Raw genomic sequence first — 18,036 nt, 5'->3', positions numbered from 1 at the left:
CTGAGATAAAGGTCAAGAGAGCTAAGGCACCACGTAAACAGAGATCAAAAAACAAAAAACATTCCTCAGAATAGCAACTCTGTAGGCAACCAGAGTGTGGAAGGTATAAAAGGGAAAGAATAGTCTCCTTCCAGAAACTGTAATAAAGATGCTGTACTTAAGAAGACACTGATCAAGGACATTGGCAGTCACCTTCTAAAGCGGGGTCTTGCCAGGAGCCAACAGCCTACTCCATCTTGTCAACTCCACATTTGGTGACATCAAATGAATCGCCCACTTGAGAAATCAGCCACAATGAGAGTATTTACACTACAGAAATTGGCAAACACCATAAATCAGAGCCTCCCCACTTCCCCCGCAAATCTGTTTACCAACACATCACTGAACACTGTCCAAACTGAGAGCAAACACTTAAATATATAAACCCGACTTCAACACCATCCAGTGGGGGGCACAGAGCGGGCAACCAAAGAACAGAACGTAGCACAAGAGGAGGAGAAATTGAAAGGACAACAGTGACAGTTCCTTTAGCCACATTTGCAGGCCAGCCTTTTCTCCTTCCTGAACATTCCACATACAAGTACTTCTATCTGAAGTAACCTCGCCTGTCTCCCATGGGTGTGTATCTTCTTCTTCTAGAGTATTTGGTATTTGGTTATATTCTCATTTTTTGATCATTAATTGCTTTTTGCACATCTGAGTGGGATCTTTAACTCCAATGAACTACCCTAGAGGAGAGGCAAGCTCTTTCTTCCACTTAGAACCATAGCATGAGGGGTTCCTGGGTAGCTCAGTTAAGCCTCTGCCTTCGGCTCAGGTCATAACCCCAGAGTCCTGGGATCAAGCCCCACATTGGGCTCCCTGTGCCGCGGGAAGCCTGTTCTCCCTCTCCTGCTCCCCCTACTTGTGTTTCTTCTCCCACTGTGTCTCTCTCTGTCAAATAAAATCTTAAAAAAAGAACCATAGGATGTCACAAGTAAATATTTCTGGATCTTCCTATCCAATTTCCAAGCACCCCTCACAGCACCAATCAGATGGGATGCACTCAGTACATACCTGTCCACCCAGCAAATCAAAATTTTTTCCTTTATAAATACAGAGGGTCAGGGCCTGGGTGGCTCAGTGGGTTAAGCATCTGCCTTCGGCTCAGGTCATGATCCCAGGGTCCTGGGATCGAGCCCCATATCAGGCTCCCTGCTCAGCAGGAAGCCTGCTTCTCCCTCTCCCACTCCCCCTGCTTGTGTTCCCTCTCTTGCTGTCTCTCTCTCACAGTCAAATAAATAAATAAATAAATAATATATAAATATAGAGGGTCACAGGCGAAAACAGAAGACAGATATCTACTAATTTAAACCAATTACTTCTCTCAACTAGAGCCCCCTTTCAGCCACCCTTTTATTTACTTAAGTTTTTATTTAAATTCCAGTTAGTTCACATACATTGTAATATTAGCTGGGGGTGTTGAATTTAGTGATTCATCACTTACATACAACACTCAGTGCTCATCCTAACAAGTGCCCTCCCTACTCCCCATCCCCCATTTAACCTATCCCCATGTCCGCCTCCCCTCCAGTAACCCTCAGTTTGTTCCCTAGAGTTAAGAGTCTGTTTCCTGGTTTGCCTCTCCGCCCCCTCAATGTTCATCTGTTTGGTTTCTTAAGTTCCACATATTAGTGAAATCACATGGTATTTGTCTTTTTCTGACTTCTTTTGCTTAGCATAAGACTCTCTAGCTCCATCCACGTTGTTGCAAATGACAAGACTTGATTCTTTTTTGTGGTTGAGTAATATTCCATCGTACATATACACCACATCTTCTTTATCCCTTCATCTGTCAATAGACATTTGGGCTCTTCCCGTAACTTGGCTCTAGTTGATAATGTTGCTATAAACCTCGGAGTACATGTGTCCCTTCGAGTCTATTTTTGTATCCTTTGGGTAAATACTTTATAGTGCGATTACTGGATCATCAGCCACTCTTTTCGAGAATTTAAATAAAAAGAAAGCACTGCTAGTTAGAATCTGACACAATTCTTTGAGAAATGTCTATCAATACAGGAAGTGCCCACAGTAGCAATACAGTAACATGTGTTTCTGTAACGTTTGCTTTTGGGCACAGATATTCCTTACACGAGTACCCGAGCTTGTCCTACAGCTTTGAAATACTGTTCTGGTTATGCAAAAGATATTGCCAAAGGAGGTGTGCTATTGGCTTCTTGATAAACCATGAAGAGCAGAGGAAGTAACTATTCTGAGGCAAAAAAACAAATCCAGCCGAATTCCTGACAGTCCCCTCAGCTTTCTGTTTCCATGTTAACATGAGGAGCTGAGTAAGTTAACAAGGAGTTAACGGAAGATTCAGAAGAGTAGTGACTCGACTTCCCTAACTGGAGATGGAGAGAAGATTAAAGAGACTGATCCCTTGGCAGTCAAACAGGAGACACGAGCCTTCTATAGAAATTCATGAGGACATTTTTGAATGTGGAGAAAAGGTATACTGGTGCCTCTGGGCCTGAACATACAAAGAATACTTACAGGATTTGTTTTTTTCCTCTGCCTGCTTTATTTTTGATTCGTGACAGAGACCTCTCTGCTCAAAAGCACACTTTCTGCTTTTTCAACGAGGTAACTATCAATTTGGTCAGAATTGCTGGAGATAAGCCTCTGGGAGTGCTACACTGGTGTGAGAACCAGATGACTCTGAGCAAACATTACTTCTGCTTCTAAGAGTTATTTATGGATATCCATTTTTAAAAAACACATTTAAGTCAATAGATTGGAACCATGACTAGGCAGCCAATCTACACATGGTTTTGACCTGAAAGATTTCCAATGTATATCCAAATGATGCAAAAGAAGATATTTATACAGGTAATAAGGCAGTGAAATTTTATAAGGAGCTAAGCGAGCAGGGGAAAGGTCGCAGAACAGTCATCAAGGGCCTGGTCACAGATGAAGATGATAAGGCCTGAGCCCGATGAGAAGCCACTGGTGGGGAGTGCCAATTTTTGGGGTAGTTTTATTAACACAAATACGGCATACCCATAAGCTATCTGTCTATTCATTTTCTTCGCTACACAGCCTGGCATTGGGACCCTGATGGCCAGCTGGATTGTTTTTTCCACAATGGCTTTGCAGTTCTTAGAGGAGACATTTTGAGCAGTCCCTGCACAGTAAGATTTGCTGCACATCAAGCTCTTTGACGATGGAGACTAGGAATTTCTGAAAGCCACAGGACAGCATGTGCTTTGTTTTCTTGTTGCTCTCATAACCAACGCTGGGCATCAAGATCTGGCCCTTGGTTCTCCTGTGCACCCTATGGTCAGCACCTCTGGGTTTCCATCAGCTGCATTTAATATGCCATGAAGAGCACAGTTTTGCTTTATATCTATCAAGTTATAGAGTCTACCCTGAATGGAACCTAGAAGCCAGATTAGCAGAAAAGGAAAACACACTGACGGGGCATCAGATATTAGTGGTCCTAAACTCACCAGAGAGGAACCAACTGATGGGCGCCAGGTGGAAGCCAAATTGCTGTCCATGAACAAGAGCTTCCCCCCTCGCTCTTGACTCTACCCCAATGAGCTGAGCAGAGTCAGAAGGGCGGGGGGTGTATAGTAATAAAAAGTGTATTAAAAATTTTGCATTAACCATGTACAGGTACAGGTTAAAAAAAAAAAAAGGTATACTTTTTATTACTATTATTGTGAATTCAATTCTAACTCCTGGCTCTTGGCCTTAGAAACAGTTATGAGGTAGATAAGCAAAATGCACAATTATCCCGAAAGTTTAATGTTTAGTTTTTCCCCCCTTCAAACTTCCATTCCAAAGTTGGAGGAAGATGAACTCATGCATATTCAACTAATTTCTTCTGCATCAGCAGTGATATAATCTTCATGGAGCTCCGAGATGGAGGTAAATTCGGGAATCCAGAAAAAGAAAAAGCAGGGCCCTGTGTACATCATTCCCAGTGGTGCCCCCAACACCTTGACATGAACATGTTTCAGCAGGGATTAAATGTAATGGACTTCCATCAGAGACAGACAAATTCACAAACTTCAACCAGAATTTACTTATGAAAGATAGAACTGATTACTGAAATAAAGCTCCGTGACTACTTGACGTAAGAGTACTTGTTCATATAAATTATGCAAGGCAGGAAATGCTATTCAAAGCTATTTCTACTTCTGTATTCTGACAATTATTGAGAAATAAACATTCTGAGAAAACTGCCAGGAGGGCCATATCAGACCCTAGTGATGGCCTTCAGTTTTCAAAAGCTGATCTCACAACCCTTGGTTTCCCAAGGAAACTATCACCATTAGGGATGTAGAGTTTGCTTTTATCCTGTTGTAAATTCTATGAACTAACATGAGTGAGTTTTCTGCCATCATGAAACTGTGCCAAAAAAGATATTCCACGATTTCTTATTGTGAGGAACACAATACATCTGAGCTAATTATCAGCTGAAATAAACCAAACTGCTTTAACTTTTATGACCCGCTGCATTTTTAATTATGCCAAAGTTAATTTGCTTTCTGATAGCTCAAAGAACAAAGGTCTTCTGTAGATAGTTAAAATGCAATTAAACTCCACTGATCAGAATTAACATCCGCTATGGTAAATAAATTCAAACAGATGTGGCCTTGAGCCGAGGGGCTGCTGTCAAGACTGCGGAGGAGAAGCACAGAATTTCAAACCTGGAAACAGCTTCTGAATTTATCTAGTCTCACGCTCTTAGGTTACAACCCATGGAAGTGAGGTGTTTGCTTTACTTGTGGTTAGTGAATATATGCCGAGACTGGGCTGTTTTTCCTCCTAGAAAACCACTGTCTGCGTAAAAACATAATCGTGTGATTAAACAGATTTCCATTTCCACTATCAGCCCCGGAATCTTCTGTCTTTAAAGCAGCCACTTGCAAGTCATCATCTCCTTGGAGGTGGTCAGAGAAAGTGGATTTATGCTTCGAGTAAGAGTATGAAGGAACCAGATATGGCAGGTGGTGTAAGAAATTAGCTTTCATTATCACAGTGCCATACAGCACCTTTTCTTTTTTTTAAATTGTGTTATGTCAGTCACCATACAGTACATCAATAGTATTTGATGTCATGTTCCATGATTCCTTGTTTGCGTATGACGCCCAGTGCTCCAAACAATCCGTGAGCTCCTTAACATCCATCGCCAGGCTCACTCCTCCCCCCACCTCCCTCCCTTCTAAAACCCTCCATTTGTTTCCCGGAGTCCAGAGTCTCTCATGGTTCGTCCCCCACTCCGATTTCTGCCCCTTCATTTTTCCCTTTTCCTAATATCCCCCATGCTGTTCCTTATGGTACACAAATTAGTGAAACCGTATGATATTTGACTTTCTCTGCTTGACTTATTTCACTCAGCATAATCTCTTCCAGTCTGTCCAAGTTGATGCAAAAGTTGGGTGTTCATCCTTTCTGATGGCTGAGTAATATTCCACTGTGTGTATGGACTGTGTCTTCTTTATCCATTGTCTGTTGAAGGGCATCTTGGCGCTTTCCACATTTTGGCGATTGTGGACATTGCTGCTATGAACATTGGGGAAGCATACAATGCTTTAGAATCTAGGACAATAAGGGTAGAAACATGCTGAAAAAGATACAAATTAAGATGAAAAGGGAACAAAAGTGGTATTATTGTGTTATACGCTCAATCAAGATATGATCTGGGTTCTAGAAGGTGCCTTCTTCATTTAGTTTAGAAAACTGGGGTAAAGGTGAGATGGGGTGGTGGCCGTGATGAATAACAAAACAACAACAATAACGACCACACGGTGACAGACACACAGTATTAACTCACTCTGTACAGCAGCCCTAGCAGAAGCCGTCCATTATCATCCCCCTTTGAGAGATGAAAAAAAATGAAGTGCACACGGGGAGAGGCAAACACTTCACACGATGGAGAACATCCAGGTCCCCTTTAGAAATGTCACCCTACTCAATGATAAATGTCCTTTCTTGCAGATACTTCAGGTTTTGTTAGCCGAAACTGCTAGAGACTGCGGTTTTAGATTTTGAGAACTAACCCACAAGAAAGACTTGATGGTAAAGGAGAGGAAGCAGGAAGCCGAGGAGAAAGTGTGAGCTCCCAGAAGCCCAGAAGAGCTTCGCAAGCGAATCCTAGGCTTAGTCACACATTTACCACAAAACACCAGAAAAGCAGGCTCAAGAGGAGAACATGTGCGTGCATGCACGTGCAAGCACAAGAATGGGCTTGCGGTCAGCAGCGACGAACAGGAAGATACCTCGTGAGAAACAGGTGGTGTTAAAAAAATCAAACCAAAAAAAAAAAACACAAAAAAATCAAACAAAAGTGACACTAAGGTCATTAAAGTATCCCACAGCCCTTAAAAGAAAAAACACCGAAAGAAACCAAATAACCACACACTAGGTGAGACAGTGTGTTTATCTCCTACTATGGTGAGACAAAACCTCCATGAATGGACACAAAAGAGTGGCGGGGAACATTTCACCAAGGACAGATAAAGGCACAAGAGGAAAAAAAGAGCCATATCATAAACGTGGGGACTCACAGCAAAAGGAGGCTGGGACAAATGCTCAGAGCGGACGGCTTTCAGAGCAAGGTGGGGCCGCGGCTGACGGCGGAGTCTAGAAGGGCACCTGGCACACAGCAGATACTCGGTCCCCCAAAAAGGAAATACTGAAGACGTGAGAGAATGCAGGAGGATTAACAGGTAACAGGAAAATAAATTCTTATTTTACTTCACTTCTCTCCAAAGGAGAACACTATGACCCTTGAACCATTTGTAGGAGTTTCCAGCCACTCCGTGAGAATACAAATATCCAAGAACGGACCCGTTAACCTACCAAGAAACGGAAATAATTTGCAATTATAATAAGTAAAACAGAGTCACAAAAAAATAGGAAAAGTGCTTAAGGTCTAGAGATGGAAAATCTTAACCCAGTTTTCAAAAAAAAAAAAACCTATTTTGAAAAAGGAGATTGTGGGCAAGCAGACTCGAGAGACAAGCAAAATTCTAACATTAATCATCAGGCATCATGTGCTTTGAGAACCAGTCGAGAGCACAGCAGTGATCACTAACACATGCCAAACTTAGTATCCTCTTCTCTTTGTTAATACTGGAAGGCTGACACAGAAGAGGAAAGCCGTAAACACAGTAGTAGCCAACGGAAAGTCACAGATGGAAGGAGAGTGGATTCATAGAATAACCAATCAATGCCAAATGCCGTTTTTCCACTTTATGTAAACAGTGATGGTTTAGGCTCGTTCCTATTCAAAATATTTTTCCCCATGAAGACTTAGATGAAAACAAAGCTATAAAAGGCGAGCTAACGTATATGCAACGTAAAGCGGAAGACAAAACACAGATGACGAACTAAACACTGAGAACTTGGTAGGGAGTAAGAACTGGGCAAACTAATGAAAATTTTGGGAATTCAGATACAGGGCTGCCACTGATCTGACTGTCCATTTTTCCAGAGCCACAACAATCTCTACAACTGTATCTGAGAGCCCAGCCAGAGACTTTTACTTTCCAATTAGTCATTTAGTTCATTCACAACATGAGTATTTAAAACATCCCAAGATCCCATTCTAAACAGTTCCACATAAAACACTCTCATGGCAGGGGCGCCTGCATGGCTCAGTTGGTTAAGCATCTGCCTTAGGCTCAAGTCATGATCTTGGGGTCCTGGGATCCTTGGATCGAGCCCTGCATCAGGCTCCCTGCTCTATGGGGAGGCTGCTTCTTGCCCTCTCTCTTCCCTTCCCCCTGCCCCGTGCTCTCTCATTCTCTCTCTTAAATAAATAAAATCTAAAAAACAAACAAACAAACAAAAAAAAAACCTTTCATGGCCTAGACCTCAAAGTCACCTAGCTGACAAGTCTTGAGTTTGAGGTAGACAGGAAGTCTACCGAGTAAAAATGAGATACACAATTCAGATACAGACGATGCTGATCAAGTAAACTTCCTTATGTAACACTGTTAACTTACATTGATTCTTACTCGGCATGCCTACTGTCTAATAATAATTCTGTATTATGGATGACAATGAAGAAGTGCCTGAATTGGTACTGGAGAATTACAAATCGCCTTCCAGAACCACCTCACATCAATACGTCTCTGGACCTTGGTTTCCTTTCTTATAAAATGAGGGAGTTGAACCACATGGTCACCAGACTTAACATACTTCCAAATATAACGTACTCCCCACACTTTACAATAGTAAAAATGTCTAATCGGCAGTTCCTCCAACACTAAACATAGAATCGCCATTTGACACAGCAATTCCACTCCTGGGTATAAACCCAAAAGAATTGAAAGCAAGGACTCGGAAAGATACTTGTACCCCAACGTTCACTGCAGCATTATTCACAACAGACAAAGGTAGAAACCACCCAAGTGTCCTTCAACAGATGAATGGTTAAACAAAATGTGGTATATACATACCATGGAATATTATCCTTTGGCCATAAAAAGAAATAGAAGTCCTGAGACATGCCACGACATGGCTGAACCTTCAAGACATTATACAAGTGAAATAAGCCAGACCCAAAAGGAAAATATTGTATGATTGCACTTACACGAAATATCTACACTAGGCAAATTTACAGAACAGTCAGCAGAGCAGAAGTTACCAGGGGCTGGGGAAAAAAGGGAAATGGGAAGTTATTATTTAATTATAGTTTCTGCTTGGGGTGATAAAGAGATGGTAGTGATGTTTGCATAAAATTGTGTATGTTCTTAAGGCCACTGAATTGTACACTTAAAATGGGTGAAATGGTATGTTTTATGTTTTAGATAGATGTTATCCTAAAGAAAAAAATATGGAGGGCGCCTGGGTGGATCAGTTGGTCGAGCGACTGCCTTCAGCTCAGCTCATGATCCTGGAGTCCTGGGATCAGGTCCCGCACTGGGCTCCCTGCTCAGCTGGGGGTCTGCTTCTCCCTCTGATCTTCTACCTCTCATACTTGCTCGCTCTCATTCTCCCTCTCTCTCAAATAAATAAATAAAATCTTTTTTAAAATATGGAATTATTCCTATAGATGAAGAAGCTTAGATACAGTCTATGTGATGCTAGGCGGGTCTCAACCTCTCCAATTGCTACTTTCTTCATCTAAAAAATAAGGATAATAAAATCCATGATCAATTCATGGGATCTGTAGTGGGACATCTGCCTAGAACCTATGATAAAAAAATAAATTCTATGTATGAGTCAAACTATTTGATCAACTTAAAATGCATCAAAGATAAGACAAGCAAGACAACCCATGAAAGACTCACACATGAGAGAGAAATGTTCCTCTTTCCTTCATTTTACCTCTCAGACTTTACTAATCCAGATTTAAGAGTTAGTAATCAGAAAACTTGCATGTTCATGCTAGATGAGAGTTTATTTTATACACTCAATGACACTATGTGTTCTAGGGGAACAATTTTCTCCTATTTCTCAGATATAGAAAAATAGAAAATAGAAATATAGACCATTTAGAGGCGCCTGGGGGGCTCAGTCGGTTAAGCGTCTGACTCTTGGTTTCAGCTCAGGTCATGATCTCAGGGTCCTGGGATGGATCCCTGTATTGGGCTCTGCACTCAGCAGGGAATCTACTTCCCCTTTCCCCTGGGCCCCTGTTCCCTGCTTGTGCAGGTACACTCTCTTTTTCTCTCTAAAATAAATAAATAAATCTTAAAAAAGAAAGAAAGAAAGAAAGAAAGACCATTTAGTTCAAGAATGTCCAGAGTGTGACAGGACAGAAAGGGCTACTTAAAAAAAGATCTTGGTAAAAGAACAAAAATAAATAAATCTTACAGATAAAAAGGGAGTACAAATAGAAAGCTATATAAAGTACCGCAAGGCCAAAGCCAGAAAGAAAATGAGCCTGGTAGATTGTAAATTGCATTAGAATGACACCATCACTCTGATTACAGGTGTGGTATCAAAAGAACAAATAGTGAGTATTACAAGCAGCAGTAAAAATGTTTGGGTCGGTGGAGGTTTTGAAGTGATCTTCACGAGTGGGAAAGCCGGTGGTAAAAAGCATTTTAAGGAACATCCTCTTGTGTGAAACTATACAACTTTTGCAGAACTTGTCTCACATGAGCCAACTTAAAAATACACAACAGCCAACATAAGGAAGCTTCTATTTCCTGCTAGCCTGCATTTTTTCTGCCTGAGGCTGAGAAAGCTGAAATGTTACGATGCAATGCCAGGTTTTCCCCTTTCCGAGTGCCCTTGTGGCTTCGGTGACAGCCCACAGCCTCCTTAACCTTCTGTGGAGGTTAGTGTGAAGATGACACATGGAAAGCCACAACTCAACATGGGGACAGAAAGAGGAGGGCATACGTACCTCGTTCAAATTTTAACCGCTGGTAGAGCTGAAACTGATCCACGGGCACCAGGGAGGCAATCTGAAATCAGAGATATTAACAAGATGAGGTCTCTCTCCTCACTGGAGCCCAGAGTTCCAGCCTTCAAAGACCTCTCCTTCTTGTCTGGCTTACTTTATACCAGTGGTTCGAGAACTTTTTCTCTCCACACTTCCGTGATAAGACAAGCAGCAATTTCTACGGCAGCCACTACTTGAAGCACCCAAGACAGGACTCCTTCGTCAAATTCCATTCTTACCCTCAGCAGCTACTAAGACCGACAACCAAACTTTTGGACTTCCCCAATTATTTGTGTGTGTGTGTGTGTATATATATATATATATATATATATATATATATATATATGAAAGATGTTCTTTATCACTCCATGTTCATTTAAGAAATGTTTAAAAGATTATGGTTCTAGCTTTAGAACCCTTAAAAACTAAGGCCAGGTAGATAGTGCCTCAGGAATTATGAAAACCATGTCATCGTCTCCTCGGGAATAGACTCTTCTAAACAATATGAAAATCATTTCTTCAGACAAAAAAAAAATAACTTCACAGGGCCCCTGGTTGTCCCTCATTGTCATCCATGTCCTGGTAGGAAAGAAATGCTAAAGATATTTCTTGTGATTGAACTCCTATTTCCATGGCAGATGGCGATATGAACCAAAGGTTTACAAGTAAATGACAGTGAGTCAGACCTAACCAAAGAACATTTCAGATTAATCCTTTCAAATTGCATTTCGAAGTCAGAGGCAGGAAAAGCTAACTGCTCTTACACTGGCATTCTAAAAATAGTAGCTCCATTGACACCAACTATATTGATGTTGCTTAAAAGATTTATAACTGAGAAGACTCAAGGATTTGATATTAGGCTTTCTAAACATATTTAGCAAGTTGATACAGGACACAGTCGTAGCCTTGGCAATTCTGACTCGAAAACACTACCTGTCCTTCGGTATGAAATATATCTAGACGGAAGTTCCTACAACCAAAGAAAGGAAGTCTGCCTTAAGAAAACAAGAGTAAAAAAAAAAAAAAATGAGGCAGTTAAAAATTACACTTAACATGTATAAGGCTGACGATTCACAGACCTGTACCCCTGGGGCAAATAATACATTATATGTTAATAAAAATAATTAAAAATTTAAAAATTACACTTAACAAATACAGTACATTTTAACAGGTATTCAAAATCAAATCCTCCTCCTCACACACACAAAAAATTCAATTTGTTTACTTGGCAAATGAATTAAACAAAGTTAGCTAAAACCTATGAAGGACTACAAAACAGGCAAGTTCAGTCTTCTCCATTTCAAGTACAGTAAAACATAAATTTAATTTAATTATAACATTTTTCTCCAGCTGGGAGGAAAAGGTTGCATTTTCATCTGGCACTTTAAATAAAGCTCCTGAGCAATCACTGTAAAAAAAAAATTATGGTTAATTTTATATGCTATGTGTTGTACCATACTTTTTTAAAGTGTGGTTAGACTTTAATTACACTGAAAGCCAGTTCTGTTTCATCTGTTATAATACCACCTGGACATCTTTCCTAAAAGACAAAGGTGTCTCAAAAAAAATTCTGAGTAGGAGACAGAAGACATAGGTAACCAAAGGGATGGGAGGCATTAAGGAATCTGAATTCAACTCCTGACTTAGTCATTGCTTCCTTGTGGCAGAGAACAAATAATCTAATACTACGTCAACTCTGAGGCCAAGGTGACTTGGAGATGATGTCCTCTGGGCTGAAGAGACCTCAGTGAGAGTCTGTATATCTATTTTAACGCCCCCCACCAGAGGCCTTTGATTCTATGGGACAGTCTTATACTCTACTTGCCCCCAACTAAAACAGCTTCTGGACTGATGAAGAACTTCTTCAAACCCCTCAAAGTCAACTCCTAAAAATTCTGATTTTTTTTTCAATGACATGCAATATATGTAGCAGCTAAGTCAAATACCATTGACGGAAGACAAAGCAAACAGGAGATAGAGTACTTTAGACACAGATGAAATGCTAATGAGAAAACTGAGACAAATTAATGCAGTAAAAAGTCAACAACAGGAGAGATGGATGTTTCTTTCTTTCTTTTTTTTTTTTTTAAAGATTGTATTTATTTATTTGACAGAGAGAGAGATCACGAGTAGGCAGAGAGGCAGGCAGAGAGTAAGGGAAGCAGGCTCCCTGCTGAGCAGAGAGCCCGATGCGGGGCTTGATCCCAGGACCCTGAGATCATGACCTGAGCCAAAGGCAGAGGCTTAACCCACTGAGCCACCCAGGTGCCCCCATTTTTTAAAAAGATTTTATTTATTTATTTATTTGACAGATAGAGATCACAAGTAGGCAGAGAGAGAGAATAGGAAGCAGGCTCCCCGCCAAGCAGAGAGCCCGATGCGGGGCTCGATCCCAGGACCCTGAGATCATGACCTGAGCCGAAGGCAGAGGCTTTAACCCACTGAGCCACCCAGGCACCCCGAGATGGATGTTTAATTTAAATTAGAAAGCTAAATTTCATAGAGGACACGTCTCTGCCAACAGGGAAGTCAGAGGGCTCTGATTTTTTTGGTCTCTTATTCTACTTTGAATCTCCTATTTATTATTTTTTTATAGATCAAAGATTTTTATGGAATTAAGACTTAATAGGGTAAATCAATTTTTTCTATTGAAATTTGTGATTTAAAAAAAAGGAAAAAAAACCACCTTAGTTCCATCACCACCATTCTCTTCTCTTCCCAGACCCCACCACTTGGATTTGCACCTTTTCGGTGTTCTATCTGACAATGCATTAAAGGTACAACAGTGTCTGGAACCCTGGGAAGACAGACGAGGAAAGGGGGCAGAGAAGCTGCTCTCAAGAAACTTAAAATACCCAGAAGGCAATAAAGACACGTTAGGGTTTTTTCTTTTAAATCTACTCCTTGGGAAAAAAAGAGAATCGACTCCTTGATCTTACCATTTGTTGGCTTTACGGATTAGACTAGTTCTCTGAAATGTTTCTATTATACCCATGGCTTCAGATCAGAGAAAGCTGGACCTTGTAAAAAAAAAAAAAAAAAAAAAAAAAAAAAAACGATCCAAAGTATTAAATTCCCAGTTTCACTGCCATGTGGAGCTAAGTCTCGATTGCTCAAGGTCTCTTACAATTATAAACCTGAAATAAACGTGTTAGGATGATTACTGAAGGATCGATTAGATCACAGGTTAAAGGGCTACTGCTTTCAAAAGCAAAACAAAACAAAACCTGAAACAATCAGACTTGCAAACTGATTGCAAAACTGAAACTCCAATGAAAGAGATTATGAAGAGGTGTCTTGTGATATATCACTGTCCTCTCCCTACCAACAAAGAAATTCCAAATCGTTCAAAATCATTCCAGAATGTTCCTTTTTAACTTTTTTATTTTGAACTAATCTTAGACTGACGAACTTGGGGAGAGTTCCAAAATCCCATTCTCCCCAACTTCTCCTAATGTTAACACCTTACATAACCATAGGTAAGAATTAAAGTAATGGAATTTACATTGATATAAAACAAACTATCTGTAAGCCTTATTCCATGTTCAAAAACTGTCCACTTTTGTCTTTTTTTTTTTTTTTTTTGTCCAGTCTAAGATCTAATTCAGGATCCCTCCCTGAATTTAGTTGCCAAGTCTCCTTAGCCTTCTCCATTCTGTGGCAGTTCCTCAGTTTGTCCTTGCCTTTCATGACCTTGACCTTTCATGACTTTGAAGAGTCCAGGCTAGTTATGTCCTACAGTGTTCTCTGATTTGGGTTCGTCTGATGCTTTCCCGTGATTAGGTTGAGCCTGTGCAGTTTTGGCCAGAATGTCACAGAAGTGATGTTGAGCCATTAAGGACGTACAGGAGGACACCCATCTCATTACAGGTAATGTTGACTTTTTAACGTGGTTATGGTGGTGTCCACCAGAGTGCTCCACCCTTTGTAAATCATCAAGTATCTTGTAATCTTCCACCCTTTGTAATCATCCTTTGTAATCATCAAGTATCTTGCTCTTGTAGGAACACATTTTGAGATTCTGCAAATATCCTGTTTCTCATCATACCTTTGCCCCATTAATTGTTGTATCTACTGATAATTCTTTCCTCTAATAGTCATTACTGTGATATTTGCTTAATGATTTTCTATTTCCATCATTCGTTCTGTATTTGTTAATTAGGATTCTATTGTAAGAAAGAACTGTCCCTAGGGTGCCTAGGTGGCTCAGTCAATTAAGCATCTGCCTTCAGCTCAGGGTATGAGCCCAGGGTCCTGGGATCAAGTCCTGCATGGGCCTTCCTGCTCAGTGGGGAGTCTACTTCTTCTTCAATCCTTCCCCCTGCTTGTGATCTCTATCTCTCACTCTCAAATAAATAAAATCTTAAAAAAAAAAAAAAAAAAAAAAAAGCCTGTCCCTTCTCCCCCATCTACTTATTATTCATTTATGTATTCAGGTCAGTATGGACTACGGATATTTACTGCATTCAGGGGGTTCTAATCCACTAATAACCAGATCCACATGCAAGCTATAAAAACAAAAATTTCCAAGTATCTTCTCAACTATCAAGAGACCACTTCCACCAGATCTAAAAAATTCTTATCTTGATTTAAAGTGATTTTTATTGCTATTTCTCCTTTGAAATTTATATTAACCTGCCTGTTACACAAAAATTTCTCTCTCCTTCAATCCAAGTGCGAAAGACCACTTTTTCTCATCCTCATCATTCTAGTAATTCTTTCCACAAAGAAAGAAAATTTAATTCAAAGAGAGGATAAACTCAGTATAATTTTAACAGAATAAGAGCAGTAATACAGAACAGTAAAAACAAAAAGCTACCAATCGCCCATGATCTCATTCTGGGTCACATCCACCTGAGGGTGCTTACTCAACTATCTGACTGCAAGCCGTCCGTTCTCCATTCCACTCTAACCATAGCACAGGACAACCAGGGCACTCACAATATACATACGCATGGGGAGCTGTAACTGTTACACATGGTGGTTAATTAGATACATCTAACATTCACAACTGACAAGAAATGAAAAGTGAGGTATACATTTGTTTCCTATATTAACTATGATCATAATATCCGAGCAGGCATCACCACTCACATTGACACTAGCCCTACAAAAACTAAAGAAGCGGGGTGCCTGGGGGGCTCAGTGGGTTAAAGCCTCTGCCTTTGGCTCAGCTCATGATCCTAGGATCCTGGGATCGCGCCCCACATCAGGCTCTCTGCTCAGCAGGGAGGCTGCTTCCTCCTCTCTCTCTGCCTAATTGTGATCTCTGTCAAATAAATAAATAAATAAAATCTTAAGGGGAAAAAAAAAAAACTAAAGAAGGACGTGGGGGTGGGGGGAAGACAGTAGAGCCTGTTTGCCAGAGAAGCATTTATGCTGAAATAGTGTGTTCCCATAAGACTGACCTCATATATAAATCTTATCTTATGTATAAAATACATTATGTATAGAAAAGGTTACTTTTTTAAAGATTTTATTTATTTATTTGAGAGAGAGAAAACAAGAGACAGAGCATGAACAGAGGCAGAGGGGCAAAGAGAGGAGGAAGCAGTCTCCCCACTGAGCAGGGAGCCCACTGCAGGGCTCCAACCCAGGACCCTGAAATCATGACCTGAGCTGAAGGCAGAGGCTTAACCGTCTGAGCCACCCAGGTGCCCCCATATCAAAGAATATAATATATATTATATTTTAGTTGGGAAAATGAAATGGTTAAAACCGTGAAGTTAGGGATTGGCTTCATGCAAGTTCTACTCATCAAGGTCTAGACAGCCAGGAAAAAAGAGAAAAAGGAGAAAGAAAAGCCTAGTCTTCACTTGGATTTGGCCCTTTAAACCATACTTCTGCTACTGCTGCTTTAAAACATTAAAGAGACAGACGGAACAAAGAATCCAAGAGATAGTATATTTGACGATAGGAGTGACCACGGGGAACTCATTGGAGCATGGCAATTTGTGAGGGGCTATGACTTGCAAAAATACTGGCAAGAGAAACAGTCCTACCCGTACAGATAAATGCCTTATCACACTGATACAAAAACTACCCGGTTTCCTGTCTCAACCCAGAAAATAAGAACTGTCCTTCCTAACATCCCCCGTTCATCACTTGAGTGTACTGACCAAGCTCCCGTCTTCTCTCTGTACTAGATTTTGAAACCTGCTAGAAAAAAACAAGAGGCCATCACTGTCCAAGAGCCAGAAGGCAGGGCCCTCCTGGGAAGTGAGAAAGATGGCGGGAGCTGGAATGCCAGGGCAGGAACTGTTTTCACAGTTCCCTGAAGAAGGCTGCTTTCGCTGTTCCTTTTTCACCTGTTCTCCAGAACACCCTCCTACACCCTCTTGCGCCTTTCTCCCGTGGCTCCTCCACGGGTAAAAGGGATTTGCCCATGTGCCCAACCATGTGACATGTTCAACCCACTGCTGCTTACTCTTCTTACACTTGCCTTTAGTTGGAGAAAAATCCTAGAAACATTTTTGTACACTTGTATGCAGTTTTAAAGCAAAGCTTTAAATGCATTCCAAAGCAAAATCCAACTGGAACCCTAAAAGTATCTATTGACAATGGCAGAGCGATTGCTTTCTCTCCACCACCCTGAGGTTTGACTCATAATCCCCTCAACATGCATCACAGCCCAAGGTTATCACAGACATACTCGGTCCCTTCCCGTCCAGATCCTTCAGCCACAGCAACAGGAATCTGGCTGCCTGGCTGGGCATCCTTATCTTCCCTCTGTCCCGCCTCACGCTGTGATGATGGGGAGGAAGAGTGTGACGAGAGGACACAGCAAGTGAGGGCTGTGCAGAAGGATCATTTGTGGGGAGCACATGGCTCTCTAGAATTCCGAAAGCCTTTACCAAAGCCACCCGGATAAACAGGCAACAAGAGTAATATCTGTATTTATTCTGCAAATGTAGCTTCAAATTCCTTAGTGCTCCCCTCCTCCCACCCCGAGTCCTCCACGGCGCCCCACAGCCTAAACCTCCTCCTATAGAAATTCTGGAACCCCCATGCTTGGCACGAGCAGCTGCACGCATCCTTGCTCTGGGGCAGGTGGGGACTCTAGCCCAAGAAGCAGGCAGTCATGTCAATGCCCCAGGACTTGGAAGGAGACTTTGTTGTTGAGAAGCTCTTCCTTGCCCTCCACTGCCAACTGGTGGAGGGAAGAAGTTGAATTTCTCAGGCCATGTATTGGTAGATATGCGCTCGCCACTCTAGTTTTATAGGACCCCGACAAATGGCTCAGGTTTCCCCAGCGGGGGTAGTGTGCTACTTCCCTAACACAGGAAGGGCAGGGCTCCAGTAGTCATCACCTTTTAATAGGGCTACGAACTCCCTGGGCCTTGCCGGGAGTGACGCTATCAGAACAAACAGTCTTATCCGTAGTGGGTGAGATTCCCGCACCGGGTACCTGAGAAAAGCCCACCACCAGCTGACACTATCACGCGATGCAGGGAGGCCCCGTTGTACTTTTCGAGTGTCCTCCTCCAGAAGCAAGCCGTACTTGGATCGGGTATTAAATGCTCTGCTAATGAAGCCATCCCTGATAAACAAAAATTATGGGGCAAAGCCACTGTTGATCCCAACTGGACGCGGTAAGAAGGCAGGGGGTCCCACCGTGAGCAGGGGTGGACGCATTTTTT

At 41.5% G+C, this 18,036-nt stretch overlaps 1 protein-coding gene across 1 annotated transcript in view; it reads right to left on the bottom strand.

Moving 5' to 3' along the window:
• The window catches only part of LOC111156699 (ring finger protein 144B), a 69,354-nt gene that overhangs the window by 16,985 nt on the left and 34,333 nt on the right, over window positions 1-18,036 (bottom strand). Inside the window, exon 3 of the mRNA XM_022517734.1 lies at window positions 10,358-10,418. Coding sequence (XP_022373442.1) covers window positions 10,358-10,418 — 61 coding nt within the window. The remainder of the gene's footprint in view (window positions 1-10,357; window positions 10,419-18,036) is intronic.

The sequence above is a fragment of the Enhydra lutris genome, unplaced genomic scaffold, assembly GCF_002288905.1.
Source record: "Enhydra lutris kenyoni isolate GAN:26980312 unplaced genomic scaffold, ASM228890v2 scaffoldscaffold48, whole genome shotgun sequence".
Lineage (NCBI taxonomy): Eukaryota > Metazoa > Chordata > Mammalia > Carnivora > Mustelidae > Enhydra > Enhydra lutris.
This window is presented reverse-complemented; position numbering and strand designations above follow the sequence as displayed.